This window comes from Dendrobium catenatum, unplaced genomic scaffold (assembly GCF_001605985.2).
Source record: "Dendrobium catenatum unplaced genomic scaffold, ASM160598v2 fragScaff_scaffold_873, whole genome shotgun sequence".
Classification (NCBI taxonomy): Eukaryota; Viridiplantae; Streptophyta; class Magnoliopsida; order Asparagales; family Orchidaceae; genus Dendrobium; species Dendrobium catenatum.
Window position 1 is genome coordinate 150,891 of NW_021319335.1, and position 27,718 is coordinate 178,608.

Below are 27,718 nucleotides of genomic sequence, written 5' to 3' on the forward strand. Positions count from 1 at the left end.
GTCCTTTGTATTGTGTTTGGGGAGCTCTTGGAGAAGAGCTATAGGAAAAAGTCTTTAGGCAAAAGACTTACTAGCCAAGGAGGCTATGGTATGGTATCTCTGTTGTTATGAGGAGAAAAAGGAGGGAGCGACATCTATTTTTTTTGCGAGTAGGAGGCAGCGACATATCCTCCATGTGAGGAGATGAAGGAGGGATTAACATCTCCACCGTCTCAGGGGAAGAAGGAGAGAGAGATAACTCTATCATGCTACGAGGCTGAAGGAGGGAGATTCTTCAAGGATAGAAGATTCTACAAAGTTCATTATTCACCTAGAAAGAGATAATGAATTCTCCACCTAGCTGAGTCATAAAGGAGCATGAGATAGTTTAATACCCAAAAAGGATGACATTTGGGGAGTAGATATAGGTCATTTTGACAAAACCACTATAAAATATGTGTTTTGTTTTCTTTATTTTCATGTATTTACTTTCCTGCACTTTGGTTTACTTTGCTTATCTTTGGTAAAGTTATGGTTGAGAATATTTTGGTTAAAATCTTGCTTAAAAGTGAAAAACAAAAATATTTTCTAGAAGTTAAATTGCATTTTCTTTTGGTTTAAATATTTTATTTTCTTAAAGCTTCCAAATATTACTCTCATTTCAATAAAAGTTTTTAAATATCAATTCACCCACCATCTTGGTGCACCATAGAACTTTCAAGTTGTATTAGAGAATGTTTCTTATATTATTTTGTCTAAACACCTTGAGTAGATCCACTTGGCATACATTCAAAATAGAAACACCTCGAAAGGGTATCTATTAATCGACTGCTTTTACTTGATAATATTCTTTTTTATTTCTAAAGGTTTGAATGTTAACTTTTTTGCAATCTATCAAATTTTGTACGTGGCATGTGATTTAAATAAAATATTCTTTGCCTTTTAGAATATTTAGTGGTGCCAAACTAGAAATATAATTTTCTAAATGGAGTATAGAAGATTGTGATCTTGCTCAACTGAATGCTAAATAGCTCAACTATTTTTTATGTTTTAAAATCTGAAGATTACATGCCCTTGTTTGCTTTTGCTAGTAGTAAAGAAAGTTGAGATAGGCTTTACATAACTTATGATGGAATTGGTGAAGTGAAATAATCCTGCATGAATTTACTTTCACATAAATATGAACTATTTTGCATGCAACCTAGCTAATCTATTGTTTGACATGTACACTAGGTTTATAAAAAATATTACATCATTGCATGCTTTTGGTAAATACATCTCGTATGTTGATAAAAATAAATAAAGTTTTACACTTATTGCCTGAATTTGTAGATGCTAAGGATATTACAATTTTTTAATATAAGGATTTAAATTCTTATTCTATTACAACTTGCATGGTTCTTTGATTGCCTACTAGAAAACGTCAATCACATAAAAGCAAACATAGGTGAAAGGGAGAAGAAGAAGATAATTGATTTAAAAGTTGACGATACATAAAGTAGTGATTCTTGTACAGATGGAAATAAAAATATTGCACTGATGACCAACTAGTTCAAGAGATTTTTGAAAAACAAGCAAAATCGCCACAGTGAAAAACATTGAGGAAAAAGTATAAAGTTAAATAAGTTTTCCACTTACATTGTTTTTTATGAATGTAAGAAGCCAAGGCACATCTGATTCAGTTACTTGAGCATAACGAGCCACCCAACAAAAAAAAAGTATTTGAATTTTTTTTTAGTTAATTAGAGAACACCTCAAAGAGTGGATGTTTCAATGCAAGAGTGTTGTGATTGAAGGAGGTAACATCAATATTATAACCATGCTTCAAGATTCAACGAGGACATCAAATTGGCAGCAAGAAAGAGTTTGGAATAAAGAGTTCTTTCTTAATGATTTCAATAATGTAATTTTCCATCATGTATCTAGAAAGGCGAATAAAGTGGCTGATTTATGTGCCAAATTTGCTTTATGTAGTTCTTTTGTTTGAGATATTTTTATTTCTAGTTCCATTCATTCTTCTTTGTTTAACTTGTTAAAGAAGGAATGTGATCGTTGTGGTTCTTTTAGTAGATTGCAATAAGTTTATTAATGCAATGTTGCAATATTAAAAAAAAAAAACAAAATAAAAGGATGAAGAAAAGGAATTACTAATAAGGGCAAGCAAAGAACACAAAAGGGTTTTTGGGCAAATTTTGATTCAGACTTATTGGAGACCAAATATAAAGAGGAGGTAACTAACTTATATCTCTTGGCCAAGAATAAAATTGGTGATTCCAATAGGAATCAAGTATGCAATCTTGCTTATGATGAATTACTCTCTTTAATAGAACAAACTTGTAATAGTTGTAGAAAATTTAAAATAGAAACATTCATATCTTAAAAGAGAACATTCTATATTGCAAGAAAAGCATACCAATTTCATTAATGACTTTAAAAACTTAAAAAATGATTATATTGCATTAGAAGAGAAGCATGATAGTTTAAATAAAGGAATATTTAATTAGAAGAGGCATTTAAGGAGTTAGAAAGAGATGCATTGCATTTACAAGAAGATGAATATGCATTGAAAGTATAGGTGGGCATATATAAAAGTGTTGATAAAAATAATCACATCACTTAAAGAAAATGCATTGGGGCCTACATACTATTAGGCTACACATTAGAACACAACATGTACCACCATCCTTTAGAAGGAGACATCACTCTTCATATAGATTAGTGTATCCATTTTCATGAGTGAAACATTTTTCTTATGGCATATTAAGGCATATTGCATCCATTTGTAGACATACAATCCATCGTATATCACATTTGGTCTAGAGGCCCATGAAATCATATGTACATCATAACATACATTCATTATAATATAAGGCATGAACCAAACTCAATTAGGTTCTTAAAATTAAACTTTGATTGATTTTGTAAGTGTGCTCTCACAAGAGGTATAGTGAGAGCATGTGGTACCTAAACAATAGATGTTCATGAAATATGACTAAAACATGTTTACATGATCATTGGCGGAACCAGCCTTTCATATTAGAGGGGGAAAATTTTTCTTAGTAATAGACTAATATAAAAAAACAAAATTGGAACATAATTCAAAGTGAAATCTTGTATTTCATTATGATTGGAAAATTGTAAAATCATTACAATTTTATTAATCTATTTTGCATTTTTTGATAATATTGGATAACAACTTCATTAGGAATCAAATCAAACACAACTTTTTCAATGTAAGACACAAGACAATCGTTGAGCCAATCATCACCCATCCTGCTACGCAATCGATGTTTGATAATTTTCATGGCTGAAAATGCTCTATCCACTGTAGCAGTAGCAACTGGTAAGGTTAATGCTAAGGTAATAAGTCTATAAACAAGAGGATACACGCCATTCTTCTTGAACTTAACAATCCGCTTTGCAAGATCAGCAATGCTTCTTAGAGAAGAGAACTATTCACTGGTCTGCATATTAATAATGTACGTTGATAATTGACTTTTAAGAGCAACAACCTCAACTGTAGAAAAATCACTCGGATATAACTCTGCTAGACATATCAATTTCCTCTCATCATAAGCATTAAAAGAATCACTTGGGTTTAAGCATGACACATAAAGAAGTAACTCAGTGCTTGATTCAGAAAAGCGATTATTTAGCTCTTGTAGTTGAATGTCAACAACAATATAAAATAGATCAACATGATAATGATGTAGATTTGTTTTATCTTCTCCTCTTCGCACTGATCGACAACGAGTTTTGCATGTTTCATTCATGTTTGGAATAAAAACATAAAAAACAGCACAAAAATGTGACACTTCATCTAGTAAAACATTCCATCCATTCTCGCTTAGTAGTTTTAGTCGTTGTTTAGAAATTTGAACCAATTTCATCGCATTTTCAATGTCTTGATCTTTCCTTTGCAATGATTGTGATAACTCATTCATAATGCCCAATATATCAATCATCAAATGCATTGTAAAAATAAAATCAAAAGACTCCATTATATCAATCAGAACACCCGCTTCAACCGATTGCTGATCATGAACGCCATCTTCTTTAATAATCTCTAGCACCTCGATCACAGAAGTATACATACGCATAAGACTAATCAAAGAGTGAAAATGTGAACTCCAACGAGTATCACTAGATTTTTGTAAATTTGTCTATTGATTTAAACCTTTACCACTTATGAGATTGCCATTTTTAAGATGAAGAAGTACTTTATCATGCTGAATATTTTAAGAGCATCTGATCTCTTACAAGAAGCCCCGATAGTATTAATAATTCTAGAAGTGAACTCAAACAGATGTTTTACTTGCCAATGATTCTTTGCCACTGCCACCAAACATAATTGGAGCTGATGAGCGAAACAGTGAACATAAAATACTTGCAGATTATCTTTTAGAATAAGGGCCTTTAAACCATGAAATTCCCCTCGCATATTGGATGCCGCATCATATCCTTGACCACGCATCCTTTGTATGCTCAATGAGTGTTTGGCTAGAATGTCTTCAATGGCTGCCTTTAGTGTAACCGCATTAGTGAATGTGACATGTTTGATGCCTATAAATCTTTCAATCACTTGGCCCAATTTATCTACATATCTCACAGCAATAGCAAATTTTTCTTTCGTAGAAACATCACGTGATTCATCAACTATAATTGAGAAATATGAGTTACCAATATCTTTCATGATAAATTTTAAAGTTTCAGCTGATGCAGCAAAACATATTTCTTTCTGGACTTTTGGTGAAGTTAACTTCAGATTAGAGTTAGCATATGCGGATGTCACTGTCTTAATTTCTTCATTATGATAAGCTAGAAAGTCAAATATCTCTAAATAATTTTCTCGATTATCTGAATTGGAAGACTCATCATGCCCACGAAATGATAATCCCTGACGTAACAAAAATCTAACACAATCAATGGCTGCAGTCAACATGATCCTATATTGTTTTTTGTTCTTATCATCTTTGCTTAACCATAAACCTGGAAGACTGTGTTCTTGGTTCTTCATTAAATCTTCACATTTTTGTTTAACCTTATTATGTATACTATTGTGATCTCCAATGTGACATAATAATTTTTCTTTCTTCTTCCAATTTTTGAAACCTTCTCCAATAAATGAATCGCCACCACCTTGACCTTTAATAATATGCTCTTGAGGTTTAAATAGATAACAGTAAAGACAAAAAATAGCGTCTTTTTGCACACTGTACTTGAACCAATCAGAGTATTCATCAAACCACTTCGGATTGAACCTACGTGCAATATTTCCATATAAAGTTTGGGGAAATTGACGACTTCTTGGTTGATGGGGTCCCTTCAATAGATATGATCTCCGGATCTTATCTCTATCATTTACATCATAACTCCAAATTGGAAGTCGGAGTCCTGGATCTGCTGGGAGATTATTCATATCAATTTATATTCGCTCTTTCCTCTTTAAATAACGCTCCATTTTTTTAACCCTAGAATAAAATTTATTACCAAGGAAAATCAACCATCAAATAAAATATTTACATAATAACAAACAAGTATTAATATAATAAAAACTTTGAGACACTTTGATACTCAAGAAACATAAAACCAAATTAAACCCACTGACATTTATTATGCAAAATCAGTAAAAGCTGAAATTTAAAATGATGAAACTTAAGAAATATTGGCTAAAAACATAGTAGGGAGAATTGGAGAAATAAGAATGACATTAGATTTATGTGAAATAAGAAAGACAGTTAACAATAATTGAATGCTCACCTGATTACTATGAAATCAAGAAGCACAATTCCTTCAAAGGCACGAACAAGCCCTAAACGACGGCACAATTTCTTCAAAAAATGACGACAGCACAATAAGAACGAGTGAATGACAACACAATTACTTCAAAGCTGCAAGAAAAAGAACAACATGAGTAAAAAGGTTATTTAGCATAAGAATAGAGTAAAAAGAAGTAAATCAAGAGTAAAGCTAGAGTTTGTGTTGATTCACTGAATCGGAGAATTGGTTTGCACAATAAGCCTTAGTAAAAAGGTTTCCTTCATAAATAGGAAGGAAGGGGTTTAAAAAGGTTTAAGAATAAGGTTATTTGCTAAGAACAGAGTAAAAAGACAGCACAACTGAAGATTTAGAACCAGTTGCGTCGCCGGGCGTTCGCGAGTTGCGACATTGCGTTATAAAAACTGGAGGAGAGGGGAAAATTACTGAAGACAAAATCTACTACTATCGCCTCCTCTGATTCGAGCGTCAAGAAGAAAAAATCAATAGGAAAGACAGAGATTGAAGAGGGCGATCACGTTCGCCGTTCGAAGCTTTCGGAGGAGAGGGAGAGGTTTTATGTTTCGGTTCAGGATTTAGGCGAAATAGATGAAATCGGGCTGAAAAATCAGATTTTAGGGCAAATTTTAAGCTATTAGATGGGCAAATTACCTAAAAGCCCTTACACTTAAATGAAATTTACATTTTTTTCAGGGGGGGCAATTGCCCCCCTGTCGCTACAGTGATTCCGCCCCTGTACATGATTGATCTAAATTATATGGATAAGTCTAATAATGTTTGTTTTTGAAGAATACTATTGATAAATTATGATTGTGGCATAAGAGATTATATCTTGCCAGCACAAGGACCCTTAAGAAGATCACCTAGTTAGAATTAGTTAGAGGTATTCCTAAGTTAGATTTTTTTTAAAGAATATATTGTGATGCATAATAGAAAGGAAAGTAAACTATGTTTTCATTTCATTCCATCAAGGACGTAGTCACCACTAGACCATTAGAAGTACTTAACATGATTTTATTTGGACCTATTAGTATATTGAGCCTAGGAGGGAAATCTTTTAGATTTGTAATCATTAATTATTATTTATGATACACTTGGGTTAAATTCCTTGCAAATAATAATGATTCATTTGAAAAATTTAGAACATTCTCAATTTAGATTCAATGAAAAAATATTTTTTAATTTTTTTGATCCATAACAATCATAGAGGATAATTTGAGAATGAAATATTTAAATTAATTTGTTAAAAATTTGGAATAGAACAAAATTATCTTCCTTTAGAATCCAACACTGAATGGCATAGTTTGAAAAGGATACTAGTAAAAGCTACTAGGGTGATGCTTAGTGAGTATATTCTACGTAAGTACTTCTTTGCAGAGATAGTGAATAATATTTACTGTGTTTTGAATAGGATAAATATAAGATCTTAGTTGAATATGACATCTTTTTAGTTACTTAAGGGTAGACCACCAAATTGGTCTCATTTATATATATGAAGGTGTAAGTGTTTTGTATTATATAATGAAAAATCACAGTTTGTGAAATTTGATGCGAAGGTAGATGAAATAGTATTTTTTAGGATTCTCCTTAGCAAACAAGGCATATAGGATTTTTAATAAGAGAGCCTTAGTTATTGAGGAGTCCGTCCTATTATATTTGATGAATCTGATAAGGTTTCTAAATTTAGAAAAATTAATAATGATGAAGAAGAAGGTTTCACTAGTAGAGTTAATAATATTGGATTAGAAGATAGAGAAAAAGATCAAGATCTGTTACCTAAAGAGTGGGGATATGTGTTTAGTTTCCCTGGAGAACTTATCTAATTAGAAGAACCATCATTAGGGGTTAGGACTAGGCATGATCTTAGAAAAGAAGTTAGCCATACATCCTTCATCTCCATGGTAGAGCCCACACATATAGATTATGCATTAGAAGATGAGTTTTGAATTGTAGTTATACAAAAATAATTAAATCAATTTGTTAGGAATGATGTGCGTGAATTAGTGACTAGACCCACTAATCCAAATGTTGTTGGAATGAAATTGGTTTTCAAAAATAAAGTACATAAAATGAAATTGGTTTTCAAAAATAAAGTACATAACTCTAGATTAGTTGTTAGCTATATGGCTAGGTAGATAGCAAAGAGGTACAACCAAATAGAAGGGTTATATTTTGAGGAAACCTTTGTCCTAGTAGCTAGATTAGAAATAATCAGTGTACTGTTAGCAATTGCATGCCTTAAAGGTCTTAAATTGTATCAATTGTATATAAAGAGTATATTTTTAAATTTGGTGATTAAGGAAGATGTGTAACACTGCCGTTACTAGGTCTTAAGTCCTGGATGAGAAAAATGGAGGGTTGCATTTGGTAGTCGACAACCAACAAAAAATTTGTCGAATAATCATGACACAAATCCTTCAAAAATTTATGTTAATGTTAGGGTGTCCTCTAAAAGTGATGCACTATATGACCTAAATACAATGACAAGTGTGCAAGGGCTACTGCATCAGCACCAGGGTGCAGTGTTAAATAGGCAATGGTTCTCATATTAAGGATGGATATGGGAAAAGAAGTTAGTTCATGAAACTAAATTTAGGATAGGAACTTGGAATATAGGTTCCCTTATAGGATTTTTTTTAAATTAATATATATTTTGATTAATAGGAAGATAAAATTTTGTGCAGTCAAGAAACTAAATGTGTTAGAGAGAAGGCTAAGGAGATTAGTTTAGGTTTTAAACTAGGGAATTTGGGCAAGTCATATTAGAAATGATGTAGGGGTGATTATAGAAAAGAGTTTGAAGGATAATGTTATAAAAATAATAGAGTTGGAGATTGAATTATAGTTTTAAATATTATTATTGATGCTAAGATTGTTAATATTATAAGTGCTTATGATCCTTAAGTAGGTTTGAATATGAGTTCAAAATTAAAGTTTTGGAATGACTTAGAAGAATTAGTACAAAAGATACCTCTTGAAGAAAGAGTTTTCATTGGAGGAGATTTAAATGGATATGTTGGTAGAGAGGTAGATGATTTTAGAAGCATTCATGGTAGCCATCGGTTTGGAACGACAAATGAAAGTGGTAAGTCCATATTATATTTTTCTTCAGCTTATGATTTTTTAATTTTAATTTTTTGAAGAAATGCATATAGCATTGGAAAAGAAAAACTATTGCAAGCTAGAAAACCTAAGCAAAAATTAGCCCTTTGAATCTATTATAATGGATATGTTGTCCACTAATTTTTTAAGAAAAGAGAGGAGCATCTCATCACTTATAAAAAAGGATATAGTCAAACTCATATTGATTATTTTCTTATAAGAAAATTAGATTGTTTAGATTGCAAAGAATCTAAAGTTATTCGAAGTGAAAGTTTATGTACCTAACTTGGATTATTATTTTTGAAATTTAAGATAAATGGGAAGAAAATAAAAAATAAAGTAAGAGAATATTCTAGGATTAAATGGGGGCATTTAAAGAATATTAACAAAATAATTTTTGAGAATAAGATTTTAAATCTTAAGATTTTGTCTGTGTATGATGATGCTAATTTTATGTGGGAAAAAGTGACTAGTGATATTAAGAATGTTGCAATAGATGCACTTGAAGTATCAATGGGAAAAGCTCCTAATAATAAAAATAGTTAGTGGTGGAATCCAAATGTGCAAGAAAAGATAAAAAATAAGAAGATTCATTATAAAAATTGATTTAGATGTAAAATTTTTAATAATTGGGAAATATATAAAAAGGCACATAAGAAATTTAAGAAAGCAATATGCAATGCAAAGATCTTAGCTTTTAATGATTTATATAATATATTAGATGCTATGGAGGGAGAAAGATATATGTATAACTTGTCCAAACAAAGAGATATGAGTAGTGAGGATTTAGTTCATGTAAAGTGTATTAGATATGAATATAAAAAAGTACTTTTCTTAGAAGATGGTATTCAATAAAGGTGAATTAGATATTTTGATACACTTTTTAATGAAAAATATGAGAATACAATTTACTTTAGTTACATTAGCACCCTAAATGAAAATAAAAATTTCTATTTTTATTGATGTATTAGTAAAACCGAAGTTAGAGAGCCTCTAAAGAAAATGAAGTGTGGAAAAGCTATTGTACCTGATGATATTCAAATAGAGGTTTGGAAATGCTTAGGAGATAGAGTTTATTGGCTTACTAAACCTTTTAATACTGTTTTGAAGACTAAAAAGATGCCAGATGAGTGGAGAATGAGTGTATTAATTCTTACTTTTAAGAATAAATGTGATGCACAAGATTGATAAGAGTACATGTTTTAGATATCTTGGATCTATTGTTTAGAGTGATGGTGAAATAGATGGATATATTATTAGTAGAATTCAACTTTGATGGTTGAAATGGATGAATGCATTGGGATTGTTGTGTGATAGAATAATCCTCCTCAAACTTAAGGGAAATTTTATAAGATGGTAGTGAGGCCTGCAATGCTTTATGGTGCCGAATGTTGGCGATTAAAAGAGAAGCATAATACCAAGTTAAGTATTGGAAAGATGAGGATGCTTAGGTGAATGAGTGGCTTTACCCTTAGAGATAGGATACAAAATGAGCATATACGTGAAAAGGTTGAAAAGGTTGGAGTAGCTTCGATGGAAGATAAGATTAGAGAGAGTTACCTTAGATGGTTTATCACATAAAACGACGGCCTTCCGATGATCCGGTTAGGAAAGTAGAGATATTAGATTTGACTTATATTAAAAAAGGTAGAGGTAGACCTAAAAAGACTTGGTTAAAAAATATTAGAAATGATATTTCTTTATTAGATTTAAATGTAAATTTGACTTTTAACAGGTCAGAATGGAGAAAAAGGATTCATGTAGCCAACCCCACGTAGTGGGACAAAGGCTTGTTGTTATTGTTATTGTTGTTGTTGTTGTTGTTGTTGTTGTTGTTGTTGTTGATTAAGGAAGACATGAATATAGAACAACCACATGGTTTTTAGAACTCAATCTTTCAAAATCATATTTATAAACTTAGAAAACACTATATGGACTTAAGAAAGCACCTAGGGCACGATATGATATGCTTAGTAATTTTTTTAGAGAAATCCTTTATTATGGACACCATAGATACAACCTTATTTATTAAGAGAATGAGAGATGATATACTCAATATTTAGATATATGTGGATCATATTCTCATTGGATCTACTAGCGATGATCTATGGAAAGAATTTTCTTCCACTATAAATAGTGAATTCTAAATGAATATGATGATTGATTTGACCTATTTTTTTGGTTTTAATGTGAAATAAAGAGAAGATGGAACCTTTTTAAGTCATACTAAATATATAAAAGAGATCTTAAATAAATTTTTATATAAAAGGTTATAAAAGTATTAATACACTGATGAGTACAACAACATCAAGCCTTTGTCCCACTACGTGGGGTCAGCTACATGAATCTTTTTTCTCCATTATGTCTGAATACACTGATGAGTGTTAGTGGAAGTTATTGTTATTATTTTTTATCCATTTTACTGTGAAAATCCCTCCTTTGATCATAGTTGTGTAAGAAATTCTAAAAAAGGCCATAATTTTGGAATAAGGGCACTAGCACTGCGATGCTATATCATCGTGTTGTAGTGCTCTAAGCGCCATAATAATCCAATTTTTTTGAAATGAATTGAAAATGAAGAATTTGAAATCCTGTTTGAATTAGAGGGCTAAAACATTGAGCTTATGAGCACTGAGGTGCTGGCTTGTGAACATAGTGATGCCAAAAGGTGCCACTACAACATTGAAGCCTTTAATTATTACTCTACTATTTTACTATCTTTGCCACCAATTTTACTAATGATATTGATACTATAACTGATATCACTACTGATTTAATGTCACTGTTGCTATAATTGATTCACTATTTATTAATTTACTTTTACTGAGCATGTGATTCCTATACTGAACATGTAATATTGAGCACATGATATTGAACACGTGAAATAGAATACTTATTGGATACTAGAATAAAATGATTGAACATAATACTTATATAGATTTGACAGTACTGCATTGCTATAAACACTAAAAATTTTCATTAGTGTTTCTGGTTTATTTGTTTATACAATTTCTTTCTGCTAAGACAAATGATTTGGTAAGGGTTATTTATTATATTTTACCTCTATACTAATTTATTGGTCTACTATTCTACACCTTTACTAGTTTAATGGTTTATCAATTATACTATTTATGTACTGTGCCTTTTTGCTATTTTTGTATCATACTATTATACTATTTTTTAAATTTCAACAAAAATTTATTATTTCCGCATAAATTCATGATCATAATGACTACTACTATTATGAATTAATTGACGACATATATACTACTTCTTTATCATATTTTGAGTTCAGTTTTAGGATTTAGTTATTTGTTGGGATTTTTAGGTTATTATATGTGATTTAAATGATTTCAGGTCAGGGTTGAGGATTGTGAGTGCGGTTGATTGGTTAGAGGATCCTTTAGGTTAATTTATTATGTTGTTTAGTTATACTTTTATTATCAGGAACACTTAAATTACATGTGTTGATTGTCCTGATTATTGTATATAAATTTTTTAGAGTATAATACATATATATTTTGATGTTTGGATAAATATAATAATTTTTTTGCTAGTTATATTACTGATAATAGAGATTAGATAGATCTAGTTTCTTTTCTGAAAATGATTAAAAGATTAAAAAGATTAACTCTTCCAAATTTGATTATAGGTCATGAAACTTGATCTCTACATTTTTATAATTTAATTTAGTGTTCTAATCTAGTCGATGGAGCACCATAGTGCTTGAATATTAATTTTACAAAAATAATGGATAGCATAACATCACAATGAATGAAATAGAGCACCACAGTTCTACTTAGATGCCACAGTGCTAAGGAAATAACAAAGCCGTAGTGCTGGAGATGGCGTTATAGTGCTAAATCAACACAAAATTGTAGCTCAGTAGTTATGTTAGTTACCTAGTGCAATGACACATTGATTTATACTAACATCACAATAGTGACATCTAGTAGCATTGCAGCGGTAGGTTACTTAAGCTGTGCCAAAATGCAATCATTTGCTGCACCATGGCGATAGTGTCAATTGTGGTGTTTAATTTTAAACGTTGTTTGGCCAAATTTGTGAGAGATGGCCATTTTTTGGTGATAGTGGACTTGGTAAGGAAGTTTGTCATTCTGCTTTTTTTTTTTCTATGATAAAACACACTAATGTAATTTAAGCCATATCTATTGAATTATAGATCCTATCTATGCAAGAAGAATTAACTAAATGGTTAGAAATTATGTTTGGGAATTCATTAGCAGACCTAAGGACCATAGTGTCGTAGGAACCAAATGCGTTTTCAAGAATTAGATGAATGACTCTAGAGTAGTAATTATAAATAAAGCTATATTAGTAGCTAAAGAGAATAATCAAATAGAAGGAATTGATTTTGAGGAGACTTTTACCCTTGTTGCTAGGTTAGAAGCTATTCGAGTGATGTTAGCCTTTGCTTGCTTGAGAGGTTTTAAGCTGTACCAAATGGATGTAAAAAGTGCTTTTATGAATGGGGTGATTATGGAAGACGTTTATGTTGAGAAACCCCCTGGATTTGAAAATTCATCCTTTCCTAATCATGTCTATAGGTTGAAAAAGGAATTATCTTGACTGAACCAAGCACCTAGGGCATTATATGAAAGGCCTAGCACCTTTCTCCTAGGTAGATCCTTTGATAAGGGTAGTGTATATACTGATCTATTCCTTAAGAAAGTAGGAGATGATCTACTCATAGTTTAAATATATATAGATGATATATTATTTGGATCTATAAATGAATATCTTCGTAAAATTGTTTTTTTAACTATGAATAGAGTATTTGAAATGAGCATGATGGGAGAGCTGGCTTATTTTCTTAGTTTTAGGATATTCTAAAAAAATATGAAATGAAAAATGCTAGAGCAATTAGTATACCCATGAGCTCTATCATTCATTTATACAAAGATGCAAATAGAAAGTTAGTAGATCAAAAGAAGTATAGGAGTATAATAGGTTCACTTATATATTTAATTGCTAGCAGACCTGACACTATGTTTAACATTTGTCTTCATGCCAGATTTCAAGCAGATCCTAAGGAATTACATATGACAACTATTGAGAGAACCCTTAGATTCCTTATAGGAACCCAAAATTTAGGTATCTGTTGCCCAAGATATAAATCCTCATTTAAAATCATTGGACATTCAAACTTAGACCTTACTAGATGTAGGGTTGATAGAAAAAATATATTTGGAACCCGTCAATTCATAGGTCAATCCTTAGTTTCCCAGTTTAGTAGAAAATAAAACTCTATAGCCATATCCACCATTGAGGCATAATATATTAATGTAGAAAGCTATGTTACTAAAGTCTTATGGCTAAAATAATAAATCCTTAACCTTGAAATCACTGTTAACACTATTTAAATTATGTGTGACAATATATATATATAAATCCTATCCAATACCCTTTACTAAGCATATAGACATTAGACATCATTTCTTTATAGACCATATTGCTAAGGAAGATATTGAGCTAAATCATGTAGCAATTGAGGATCAATTAGTATACATCTTCACCAAACCCTTAAGATATGAAACCTTTAATGCATTGAGGACTAAACCAGGTGTCATCGACATTCAAACTTGATTTAGAGCAAGATGAAATCAACAACTTAAATACTTTATATGTTTTATGTGTTTCTATATCTTTTGTTTTTATTTTATAAATATATTATTTCTTTAGTGTTTTTTTTTTCTTTTTAGTAGTTATTCATGATTATTACATAACATATTTTAAAAAAAACTGTTCACATTGTACTGTACGAACCTCATTCATATGTACAATATATACAATCCAGCGCATCTTAATCGTATGTTATTTCTACGGCTATGATTTGACCAATTATTATTAATCATTATTTATGACTCACCTCTTCGTATCATATAATCCACATATCATTTATGATTGAATATATTAAATCCTTTGGTATGATATTTGAAACATCATTATACTGCATAAACACCTGTTCTTACTGCACAGACCTTTTAGGAAAGGTCATACCAACTATTGCTTTTAACGAAGATCATCCAATACGATCCTAATCATAGTGTATGATTTAACCACTTTTTCCAATAGATCATATAGATGAATTGAATTGTTTTCATCATCTAGTATGAACCTTAATAATATTGTATGATCTTCTAAAATTCTATAAGTAAGGAGGAATTTCTAAGGTTTCATTCACTTCATTTTTATGTTCTTCCTTCCCTTGAATTTGTATCTTCAATCCTCCTAATGGTTAGTGGAAAGAGAGCTCACAGCTTCTTATTGGGAATTCCTTTAGTATTCATGCTGATGATCGGTTCCAAACTATTGAGGATGAATCTGCCTACCATAGATTCAAAGAAGCTCATATTACACCCTCTCAACTCATAGACCAACCTGCACTAAAATATTAGGTCATGAATAGTTTTGCTTCCACTACCCTACAATTTCTTTATATTCTATCTATTCCTTTCCATTCTGAACTCATCTTTGAGTTCTTTGCCGGTCTTAGTTAGAGTTCTTTGTTATGTCTTACTATGTATATATAAAACCTATAAAAATAACTAAAGCATAGCTAGCCCAATATGTGAACCTATATACTGAAGGGCTAAAACACAACCTGCTCTCATCTAGGGGTGTCTAAGATTGGAATGCTATTAACCTCACCATTAGAGATTAACCCTTAAACCATTACCAGCCCATAGTTCAATCCTTAAACCAAAATGCCCAAGTCATCCAGCACATCTTTAGAATGTCAATCCTTCCTAAGGTTTGGGATAGGGTCAATATTACTCTACTCCTATCTTTGGTTACATACTTCATTATATTAGACACACCTTTTTATGAAACTCACATGATTATCAGCTATTTTTAGAATATCACCACCATTCATCATTCTTCTACTCGATGAAATCAAAATATTACTTTAGACCATCTAGTAGCCTATATCATCGATCAAAAATATTTGCTTGTCTACCCTGGCACTATGGAATACACTTAGAAAAATAACCTAAAAGGATCTAGTTAGAGGCATACCTAAACTAAATTTCTCTAAGTACTATCTTTGTGATGCCAACCAATTAAGAAAATAAATCAAATCTTCATTTCATCCCATCAATGAAATCACCACCTTTAGACCTATAGAAATCCTTCATATGGACTTATTTGGATTGATTATCATTATATCTTAGGTGAGAAAACTTATATATTTGTGATTCTTGATGATTACTCTAGATTTACTTTTGTTAGATTTCTATCTTTTAAGAGTGAATCATTTGAGGGATATAGGATATTCTCTAGAAATATTCAAAAGAAATCACAGTGTAAAATTTTAATTATTCATAATGATTATGGTTATGAATTTAAAAATGCAAAGTTTGAATCATTTTATAAGAAGCTTGGGATCGAATATAATTTTTTTGTTCCTAGAACCCTTTAGTAGAATGGGGTTAATGGGTTGCTGAAAGAAAGAATAGATCCCTAGTAGAAGCTGTTAGAGCTATGCTAGTTAAGTATTCACTTTTTAGATATTTCTATCATAAAGTAGTAAACTCTGTTTGCTTAATAGGGTTAATATAAGATCCAAACTCAATAAGATACCCTATGAGTTACTCAAAGGTAAGAAAATCAATCTCTCTCACCTTCATGTCTTTGGTTGTAAGATGTTTATTATAATAAATGGAAAATCACCTTTAAGAAAATTTGACACTAAATTTGATGAAAATATTTTCTTAGGATATTCAACTATAGGTAAAGCTTATTGAGTTTTTAATAGGAGGACTTTAGTGGTAAAGGAGACTACCCATATAATATTTGATGATTATGATAAAACTATTGAGCCTAGGTCAGAAGAAGAAGAAGTGGTAAAAGTAACCCAATGAATAGAGTTTATTGACAAAAAAAAAATAAAGAAGAGCCTCAGGACCCTTTACCTAATGATTGGAGATATTCATTTGGTCATCCTAAGGAGCTTATCTTAGGAGATCCATATACAGGAGTTAGAACTAGGCATGGAATTAAAAATGAGGTTAGTTATTCTTCTTCATTTCTATGGTAGAACTCTCAAACATAAATCAAACCCTATATGATGAATTCTAGATCTTAGCTATGTAAAGACTTGAATCAATTTATTAGGAATGATGATAGAGAGTTAGTTAACATACCTAAAACCAGAGTATAATTGGAACTAAGTAGATTTTTAAGAATGAAATGAATAATTCTAGAATAGTTGTTAGGAATAAGGCTAGGTTGGTAGCTAAGGGATATAATCAAATAGAAGGAATTGATTTTGAAGAAACTCTTATCCCTATAGCTAGGTTAGATGTAATTAGAGTTCCATTACCATTTTCTTACTTTAGAGGCTTCAAACTATATCAGATGAATGTTAAGAGTGTTTTTTTAATTAGGATAATTGAGGAAGATGTATATGTAGAGCATCGCCTTTGATTTGAATATCCAAACTTTCCCGATCATATTTATAAATTGAAAAATACATTATATGGATTAAAGCAAGCAACCGGAGCTTAGTATAAGAGGCTTAACACTTTTCTCTTAGATAGATCCTTTGTTAAGGGTAGCGTAGATGCCACCTTATTTCTAAAGAAAATAGGAGATGATTTGTTCATTATTCAAATTTATGTGGATGACATATTATTTGGATCAACTAATAGAAATTTTTGCGATGATTTATAAAAATAATGAGTGAGAAATTTGAGATGAGTATGATGGGAGAGCTTGCTTTATTTCTTAGATTTAGTGAGAAAAAAAGGGATAATGGAAATTTTCTTAGCCAAAGCAAGTATATAAAGGACATCCTAAGGAAAAAATGAGATGGAAAATGCTAAGATAGTAAATACACCCATGAGCTCTACCATTCAATTAGATAATGATCCAAGTGGAAAATCTGTAGTTCAAAAAAAGTATTAGGAATTATAGGATCTCTTTTGTATTTGACTACTTAGAGGCATGCTATTATTTTTAGTGTTTATATTTATGCTAGCTTTCAAGCTTATCCTAAGGAGCCCCAAATGGCTCCCGTTAAGAGAATTCTTAGATATCTGATAGGAACCTAAAACCTAGGAATATGGTATCCTAGACATTGCTTATCCTTTGAAATCATAGGATACTCTGACTTAGACTTTACATGATGTAGAATTGATAGAAAAAAGTACATATGGAACCTATTAATTTATAGGACAATCCTTAGACCCATGGTCTAATAGAAAATAAAACTCTATATTCCTATCTACAATTGAGGTAGAATACATTACTATAGAAAGTTGTGTTGCTCATGTATTATGGCTAAGGCAATAAAACTTAGATATTGGATTATCTGTAGGCACCATACCTATCATATGTAATAACACTAGTGCAGTATATATCTCTAAGAATCCAAGTCAATATTCCCATACTAATCATATAAATATTAGACATCATTTCATTAGAGATCATGTAGCTAAGGGAGTTATAAAATTATATATTGTAGCAACTAACAATCAGTTAGTAGACATCTTCACCAAACCCCTTGCCTATAACACCTTTAGCACCTTGAGGACTAGACTAGGTGTTATAAATATTCATGCTTGATTCAGGATGAAGATTAATGCTTTAATAATTTGAAATCAACTTTTCTTATATGTGATGAAATGTACAAGTCATAACTTTAAAATTTGTGATTTGTTATTTATTTATTTATTTATTTATTTTGTTATGATGTTAGTTGTTCCCTGATCTTAACACACACACACACAAAACCATTTAAAAAATTTTCACATTGTATTGTACAAACCTAATTTATACTATACAATCTTTACATATGTCCAAAATCTCATCCTTATGTTAAATTAACGATTTTGATATACTTAATTATTGGTGATCATACAGTACGACCACCCATTCTTATTATATGATATATATATCATCAGTAATAGGATGCATGAGCATCCACCACTCTATAATTCTTTCTTACCATCACTTTTCCCTTTAATTATGAACCTCTTTATGAATTTTTTTCAAAGCTAAGGATTGGTGCTACTATTCTCATCATGAGATCCTATGTCTGTAATTGACTCATAAAAATAACCAAGGAAGATTTAGGCGAATATCTCATTCTATCCACATAAGGACATTAATGCCATTCACATTCTCCTAGGAGAGACTGTGATTGGAGTGCTATCAATTTAACCATTAAAAATATTGCCCTAAATTAACATATAAAAATATTTATTTATTTAACCATTAAATTTAACCATTAAAAATATTACCCTAAACCCTAAATTAACATCAACCCCTGGTCCACTCTTTGAATCAAAATGCTCGTATTATCCAATATATTCTTATAACCTCAATCATTACTAAAAATAGAGGTCGCATAAATAACACCTCAAATCTATCTTAGGTTACCTACTTTATTATGTATGAAACAAAATTTAATGAAACCCAAATGAACATCGATTACATTCATAATCTTACTCCCACTCGCCTTCATTCCCCCAAAAGGAAGCAAAACATTACTCTAGGTCATGTTATTGCCTACGTCCTTGATAAAAATATGAGCTTACCAATCTTGTTATCACCGATCATTTCCAAATTTACTTTATCGATAGTTCCTTCCATATCTTTTTTCTCATCACCAAGAGCATGAGTCAAAATAAGAACCTGATTTTGATGAGAAAGGGGGAGCTTATCCTATAGTAGTATTTGCACCAGAGCCCGCACTAGCGCCAATGCCATCACTTGCACCAGCATACCAGCCTTATAATTATAAAGAGTTTATACAACATTTTGATCAATTAGAGCCATGTTTGGATAACCATATTCAACACAATAACAATAATATAAGACCGATATGGCTACGTTTGGTGTGCAATTTGATATTATTCACTGCTATTTCCAACCCTCACCACTTCCACCACCATCTGATCAGGGATCTTATTTCTAGGTTATGTGTTTAGTTGGAGTCATTCTATTATTTTATGTTGTAGTCTTTATTATGTTTGTTCTTCTCTCTTTTTTAGTTATGGCAAATTGGGAAATAGTTAGTTGGTTGTATTTCATATTTTTTCTCTTTGATATGTTTTGTGTTAAGAAAAAAAAAATGCTTGCGTGTCCAACTAAAACAAAACTAAAATAAACTATATATAATAATAATTATCCCTATTTTTCATAAATTCATCTATTAAGGGTGAGTTTAGGAGATAGCAAAATTAATTTAAAATTTTAACCAACAATGTTTTCCATCATAAAAAAAAGAGAGATAGTTATAAATATAGACCCTAGTCTTATGATTTTGATGATAACAAATATCATTGATTTGTCTACCATATTTTATACTATTATTCTTATTGGAAATTTCTTTTTGTGAACTAGAAGGGAAACCAGCCCGTCACTCTCAAATCACTCCATATAGATTCCTTTTGCTGCAGCCCATAACTTATCTTGCCACATTTAAAATAGCCCTTATTTCATAAATCTCAGCCTAAACCATTAATCCACTCAAATAGCCCAGCTCCACATCAAAAAAAAAAAAGAGAATAGAAGGGAATTAAAAAAAAAAAGTAAAGTTTTCCAGCAAGCAAAAAGAATAGGAAAAAAAGAAAAGAAAAGAGAAGAGAGTGGAGGAAATTCAAAAAAAGAAGAAAAGAAATGGGGTTTTCTTGATTACAATTTTTCATTCCCACCGCTGATCACCACGCAGATATAATTCCATAACTAAAAAATCCAACATAAGATTTTTAATTAGTCAAGATTGGGTAGAATAGATTTATATTTTTTCAATAGTCTATATTTTTATTTACTTTTTTATATGTTTCTTGAGTCAAAGTCTTGTTTAAGGTGGATGCTAAATTTGGTGACTGTGCACACACTCACAGGGGAGTAAGAAGTTAAAAATTTTAAAGTGTTTGAACTAATCATACTATATGATCCTAATAGTAATATACGATAAGTTGATTTTAAATTGATTTAAATTTACTTTTTTTAATTAATAAAGTTAAACTAATCATATTGTATGACTAGTTTAATATAAAAACCCTCATCGCTAAATAGTTTAAGTAAGTTTTTTTTTTTTTAATTTTCCTTTTGTTAACTAATCATATTATACAATTCATATCGTATTATGTGATATTTAAAAACTTACTTAAATTAATCCCCATGATTTGTCAATCAAATTAAACTTTAATAAATATGATAAATCATATTATATGATATAAATTTTACTAGATGATCAATAGAAATAAAATATGAATGTCTCGAATATAGTGCTAGATGAAACTTTAATTTTTTTAACTAATTGTATAGTATGATGTTAACTGTATGGGTTGAAATATTAATTTTGTTGCAAATCTGATTTCAGTAAATAGAATTTTGATGATAGCAAATATTTCTATTTTTCTACGACTGTCTTGCCTACTAACATTTTAAGTCCGATCGAATTGTAAATCTAACCGGCTCAAGATTGGGTAGATTCAGACTGAGTCAGTTTGTAACGTACATCAAGTATCTTTTACCCTTTCTTGAGTTAACTATAAAAGTTATGGATCTTGATGCTATTGTGGATCTATGGTTTATGATTTTGATGATAGAAAATATTCTTATTTCTCTACGATTGCCTTTTGTACTGACATTTTAGGTCCACACGATCTGACTGCAATTTGGAACCAGCTCAAGATTGGGTAGACTAGGTCTGAGTCAGTTTGTACACTTTTTCCTTTCTTGAGTCTGTTGTATTTGGTTTGATTCCTAATGCTTTGTAACTTGGAAGATTTTCTGTTATTCCCTAAAGATTTCTATTTTTGGTAACATCGTTCGGGACGATATTTATATCGTCCTGGATGATCTGTCCAAAAAAAGAAACCCTAATTAGGGCATCTTCATTAAGGCAGCCGTCATATGTTAATCGGCCTGGACGATACCTGTATCAGCCAGGACAATAGGCTCGATTCAGAAACAATCAACCGCCATAATAAGATTAGGTATTCTTTATTTTAGGAAATCGTCCAGGATGATCTAACTCAATTATGCCTAATTTGATCTAGTATCTTTGGAAAACATTAATGGCTGAATGATATGATCACATCGTCCGGGATGATCGTAGGATCAGCCGGGACGATGTCCTAGATGATTTACATCGGCCAACATTGATTTCGGGCGATGATCAGAACGATTGAAATAAGTTTTAAACTAATCGGCCGGGACGATCGTGATATCAGCCAGGCCGATGTAACCAATTTTCTTCTGATCGTCCCAAATCATCCCGGGCTGATGAGCTTAATTTGTACTAATCATATAGGATGACATTTATATCATCCTGGACGATAATGTTGGCAACTTGCATTAATGAGCTTGTTTTGAGATCTTCTATTTAAGCTTGACATGATACTTTGTAAAGTGTCTTTGGCAGTCATTGTAGCTTTGTTCTTTTTGGGGAAACATGAAGAGAAAGCTTAAAAGGGAGTGAGGAAAGGGTGGAGTTTGAGAGAGGGAGAAGATCCTGTGAGGGGGGACTCAAGGGAGTGTGGAGGGGGTTCCACACGGTTGCTCTGGCAAGCTCGCACCTGAATACTGTTAGATTCAAGGCTTGTCTCGAGGGAAGTTCACCAAAGAAGAAAATCTCTTTGGTGTCAAAGGACCCGGCGACTCCGCCGCACCGAGGAAGGTGGAAGTGATTTTGTAAGCGCTTCTCCACCTAGCTGTGGGGGCTAAAGGAGAGACACTTAGTTTAGTGCAATATTTGGAGGGTGCTTCCAGACGTAGGTCAAGGTTTGACCGAACCACTATAAATCTGGCGTGTTCTTTATTTTTATTGCATCTACATTATTTTCTTCCGCACTTAATTTATGTGGTGATTTTGGGTTAAGGTTTATCTTTGGTTTTAAAGTTATTCAATTCACCTCTCTCTTTGTTAGTCTTGGGCCAGTTCATAAGGGCTTAACATCCCTAACGAACTTTCAAGTGATATCAGAGCACTTTTTAGTGTCATCTGAGCACTTTCAGATGCTAAGTAACCTTGCACACACACACTTGGGGAAAAAATTATGTCTGATTGTTAGAGTTTTCTATTTTGATCACATCATCCAGGACAATCCAAAAATTTTCCTGGATGATTAGTTAAAAATAGAAACCCTAATTAGGGCATCCTAGTTAAGGCATATACAATTAAGAGAATCATCCTGGATGATATTTGTATCATTTAGGACGATAGGATCAAATAAAAAAGAATTAGCCGCCATATCTTTGTAGGCATCTTTTATTTTTGAACATTATACAGGACATTGTCCTAGACGATACAACATAATTATGCCTAAATTTGTTATGAATCTGATTTCAGGAAATAGAATTTTGATGCTAGCAAACATTTTTATTTTTCTATGTCTGCTTTGCCTACTAACATTTTAGGTCCACCAGATCGAATTACAAATCCAAGTAGCTCAAGATTGGGTAGATTAGGACTAAGTTAGTTTGTAACATGCATCAAGTGTCTTTTACCCTTTCTTGAGTTAGTTGCAAAAGTTGCGAATCCTGATGCTAAGTAATCTTGCATACACACACTTGAAGGAAAAATTTTATCTATTGGTTAGTGTTTTTTGTTTTGATCACATCATCCAGGATGATCCAAAAATCATCCTGGATGATTAATTAAAAATAGAAACCCTGATTAGGGCATCCTGGTTAAGGCAGCCGCAATTAAGAGAAATGTCCTGGATGATATTAGCATTGTACGGGATGATAGACTCAAATTAGAAAGAATTAGCCCCATATCTATTTAGGCATCCTTTATTTTTGGACATCATTCAGGATATTATCCTGGATAATGAAGCACAATTATGCCTAAATTAATATAATAATTAAGAAAAGAAATTAATGTTTGATTGCTCGATTATATCACTCTGGATGATCAGTTAACATACCTTAGTTCTTCCTGGACGAAAAAAAATTGGCCTAGTTCCATTCAGGGTGATGTTCTAGATGATATTCAACATTTTGTACTAATCGGCCCAAACGATCATGATATTGTCGTGAACGATCTAGTTAATTTTCCATCATCCAGGGTGATGGTCTAGATGATATTCGATAACTTGAACTAATCATACAGGATAATATACTATCATCCAGGATGATCTGAACAAATTAACCTTCTAATCGTCTAGACTCTCCCAAATCATCTTGGATGATTAAGCTAATTTTGAACTGATCGTACGGGATGATCGGTCGATCATCCTGAACAATTATGTCGACTTGTCGCAATTAAGAGCTAATTCAAGCTCTTCTTTATAAGACCTCTTGTTCTATCTAAGAGAGTATATTTTGTTGTTGTTCTAATCTAAGAGAGTCAAGAGGAGAGGAAGAGCAAGGGAGAGAGAGAGGATCTTATGAGGGGGGGTTTATGAGAGGATTCACAAAGGTTGCTCTAAGCAAGGATCCACATCATCTTCTCCGATCGTCATCCCTAGTTCCTTGGGGGTTCTAGAAAGGTATACTTTAGCAATTGATCAGGGTTCTTTGACTACTTCTAAAGGAAGTAAAAAGAGTTGGGTTCTTTGTCTGCTTCTAGAGGAAGCAAAAGGAGTTGGGTTCTCTGCCTTGTCGGAGTTAGTGGAAAGGAGTTTGTGTACAGGCTTCTCCGCCTTACTGTGGGGGCAAAAGGAGGGTGCCTCTAGGGAGTGAACGTAGGTCAAGTTGACCAAACCACTATTAAATCTAGTGTGTTATTTCTTATTATTGCTTCCACATTTAATTCTCGCACTTCATTTTCTCTTGTGGTGAATCTTGGTTTGGTTGTATTTGTGTTTTTATTTAGAGAAATTTTTAAATACCAATTCACCCCCCTCTTGGTTAGCCTCGGGACTAGTTCGTAAGGGCCTAACTTCCTTGATGAACTTTTAATTGGTATCAGAGCGGGATTCATAAAAATGAAATTTTAAAAACTTTTGAATTTCTATCAATGGCTAACTTTGGTAATCATAATGCTGCTGAAGGGTGTTCTATTACCTGACCACCTTTATTTAATAATATTCCTTTTGATTTTTGAAAAACTTGTATGTCTATATTTTTATAATCGATTGACTATCACATGTGGATGCTGGTTAAGAATGGTTATTCACCTTTGTCTCCTGAAATTAATGGTATTAAAACAGAACTCCCTTTTACTGAATAGAATTTTGATGATAGGGATTTTGTACAACTAAATATAAAATATTTAAACTATTTTTTTGTGCTTTAAAATCAGAAGATTATATGTGTGTTTCAACTTGTGCTACTAGTAAAGAAATTTGGAATAAATTGTGTATTACTTATAAAGGAACAAATGAAGTTAAAAAGTATAGGTTGAATATTTTATTGCATGACTACAAACTTTTTCGTTTGAAATCTATTGAACTGATTTTTGACATGTATACTAAGTTTGCTCAAATTTGCATCTCATTATATGCCTTAGAAAGAGAGCTAACTAACTATGAAAGAGTCAATAAATTTTTGAGATGCTTACCTTTTTCTTTTGATGCTAAGATTACTGTAATACTGAATCTAAAGATTTGAATACTTATTATGTTGACAACTTACTTGGGTCACTCATTGCATATGAGCAAGGGGTGAACCAAAGACAACTTGATATAGGTAAGAAGAAGAAGGAAAAAACTGTGACGCTGAAAGCTAATGATACATATATAAATTCTTTTGGGTATGAAAGCGATGATGTTTCCTTCATCACTAAGCAATTCAAAAGCTTTCTAAGGAAGAATCACAAGCACCATCAGAAGTGGAAAAAAGATAAGGATAGCAAAAAATTTAAAAGTTCTTTTAATGTTATTTGTTATGAATGCAAGAAGCCTGGACATGCCAAAGCTGAATGTCTTACACTTAAGGATCACTCGAGCAAGGAGAAAGATGAGGAGAAACCCAAGTTCTGGAAGGATAAGAAGCGGCTCCAAAAGGCATTCTAGGCGGATTCTGCATCTGTCTCCTCTGAGATTGAAGATGAGTAGGAGACAACAAACATGTGCATGATGGCCGATGATCATCTTGTCTAGTCTGACCAAGAAGAGGTATGTGAACTATGTTATGATCAATTACTTGAAGTTTGTGAGAAAATTTATGCATCATATAAGAAACTGAAGAAATTGCATGCTAGTTTGAAATTGGAGTTTTTGAATTTGCAAAAAGAGCATGAAGTTTTATTAAAAGATCACTTCCAAATTGATATCAATCACATGTCTTTACTTGATGAGTTTGATGATTTGAATAAAAAGCATTCTGAGTTGGTTATTGAGCATGATTCATTAAAAGCATCCTACACCTCACTTGAATCTGATTTTAAGACATATATTAATGAATATGAACATAGGAAGCACTATTTGAGAGTTAATAATATTGTTTTAAAAAGTACTAACTTGAGGTTTAAAGCTAAATTGAATACACTTGCGGAAAAGAGGACTACACACATACTTGATCTAATTCCAAAATCTAGGAAGAGGTATTATAACATGAATAGATTAGTAAATCCTTTTCTTGGTGTTAGATGTTTTTCATGTGGCATACTAGGGTATATTTCACACACTTGCACTATTCACCATAATATATATTGGGTGTGGAGACCCAAATTGCATGATCCATAGCATAATATACATGCATTGCATTCTTCTTTTCATAAGAAGGGACCCAAATCTATTTGGGTTCCTAAATCTTACATTTGATATTTTTATATACTTGATCTCACAAAAGGCCTCATGAGAGCATGTGGTACTTGGAAAATGGAGGCTCATGACACATGACTGGAGATGGAAGCGAATTTATTTTGCTGGAGGCCAGAGCTGGAGGCAAGGTCACTCTTGGAGACAGCACTACCAGGAAAGTGGTGGGCGCAGGTATAATTGAAAACTCCAAGAACCTTTTGATTGAAAATGTTTTGCTTGTAGATGGACTAAAACACAATTTGCTAAGCATCATTCAACTGTGAGATAAGGGCTTCATCATAATTTTTTTGGCAAATACATGCATTATTTGCTTGAATAATAACACTATTTTGCAGGAAAAGTGGATCAATAATATTTACATGCTTGATTTAAATAATATTTAATGTGTTACTTTATTTTGTTTAAAAACTATTACTGATAATTCTTGGTTGTGGCACAAGAGGTTATGTCATGCCAATATGAAAACCCTTAGAAGACTGACCTAAAAAGACCTAGTTAAAGGTGTCCTTAAGCTTAAGTTCACCAAAGACCACCTATATAATGCATGCCAACTAGGGAAGCAAGTTTAATCCTCTTTTAATTCCATTAAGGACATTAACACCTCTAGACCTTTAAAAGTCCTTCACATGGATTTGTTTGGACCCATTAGCACTACCAGCTTAGGGGGAAAAGTCTATGGTTTTATGATTATTGATGACTACTCGACGTTCACTTAGATTAAATTTTTGTCTCATAAGAGTGAGTCTTTTGACAAGTTTAGATCCTTCTCCATATGGGTTAAGAAAAAATTAGGTTATGAGATCTTGATCATCTATAGTGATCATGAGGGAGAGTTTGAAAATGAGAGATTTGGAGTCTTTTGTGAGGATAAGGGGATTAGCCACAACTTCTTAGCTCCTAGGACCCCTCAGCAGAATAGGGTAGCTGAAAGGAAGAATCAAACTTTAGTAGAAGACATTGGAGCCATGCTTGTTGAGTATTTATTTTCAAAATACTTTTAGGCTAAAGTAGTAAACATAGCTTGTTATATGTTGAATAGGGTGAATGTTAGAGCCAAACTTGATAAGGCACCTTATGAGATCCTTAAGGGTAGGATACCCAACCTTTCCCACCTCCATCTCTTTGTCTTTAAGATTTTAATTCTTAATAATAGGAAGTCACACTTA

General features: G+C 31.9%; 2 protein-coding genes across 2 annotated transcripts; both read right to left on the reverse strand.

Moving 5' to 3' along the window:
* Positions 1-3,431: 3,431 nt before the first annotated feature.
* LOC110115869 lies at positions 3,432-4,073 on the reverse strand. The gene has a single exon (XM_028697096.1). The coding sequence runs from the start codon at positions 4,071-4,073 to the stop codon at positions 3,432-3,434; it is 642 nt and encodes a 213-aa protein (XP_028552929.1).
* A 92-nt stretch (positions 4,074-4,165) lies between these two features.
* LOC114580235 (zinc finger MYM-type protein 1-like) lies at positions 4,166-4,996 on the reverse strand. Its single transcript, XM_028697097.1, has one exon. The coding sequence runs from the start codon at positions 4,994-4,996 to the stop codon at positions 4,166-4,168; it is 831 nt and encodes a 276-aa protein (XP_028552930.1).
* Positions 4,997-27,718: the final 22,722 nt, after the last annotated feature.

Coding starts and splice junctions, on each gene's coding strand:
- LOC110115869 (XM_028697096.1), bottom strand. CDS start 4,073: ATGTATACTTCTGTGATCGAGGTGCTAGAGATTATTAAAGAAGATGGC.
- LOC114580235 (XM_028697097.1), bottom strand. CDS start 4,996: ATGAAGAACCAAGAACACAGTCTTCCAGGTTTATGGTTAAGCAAAGAT.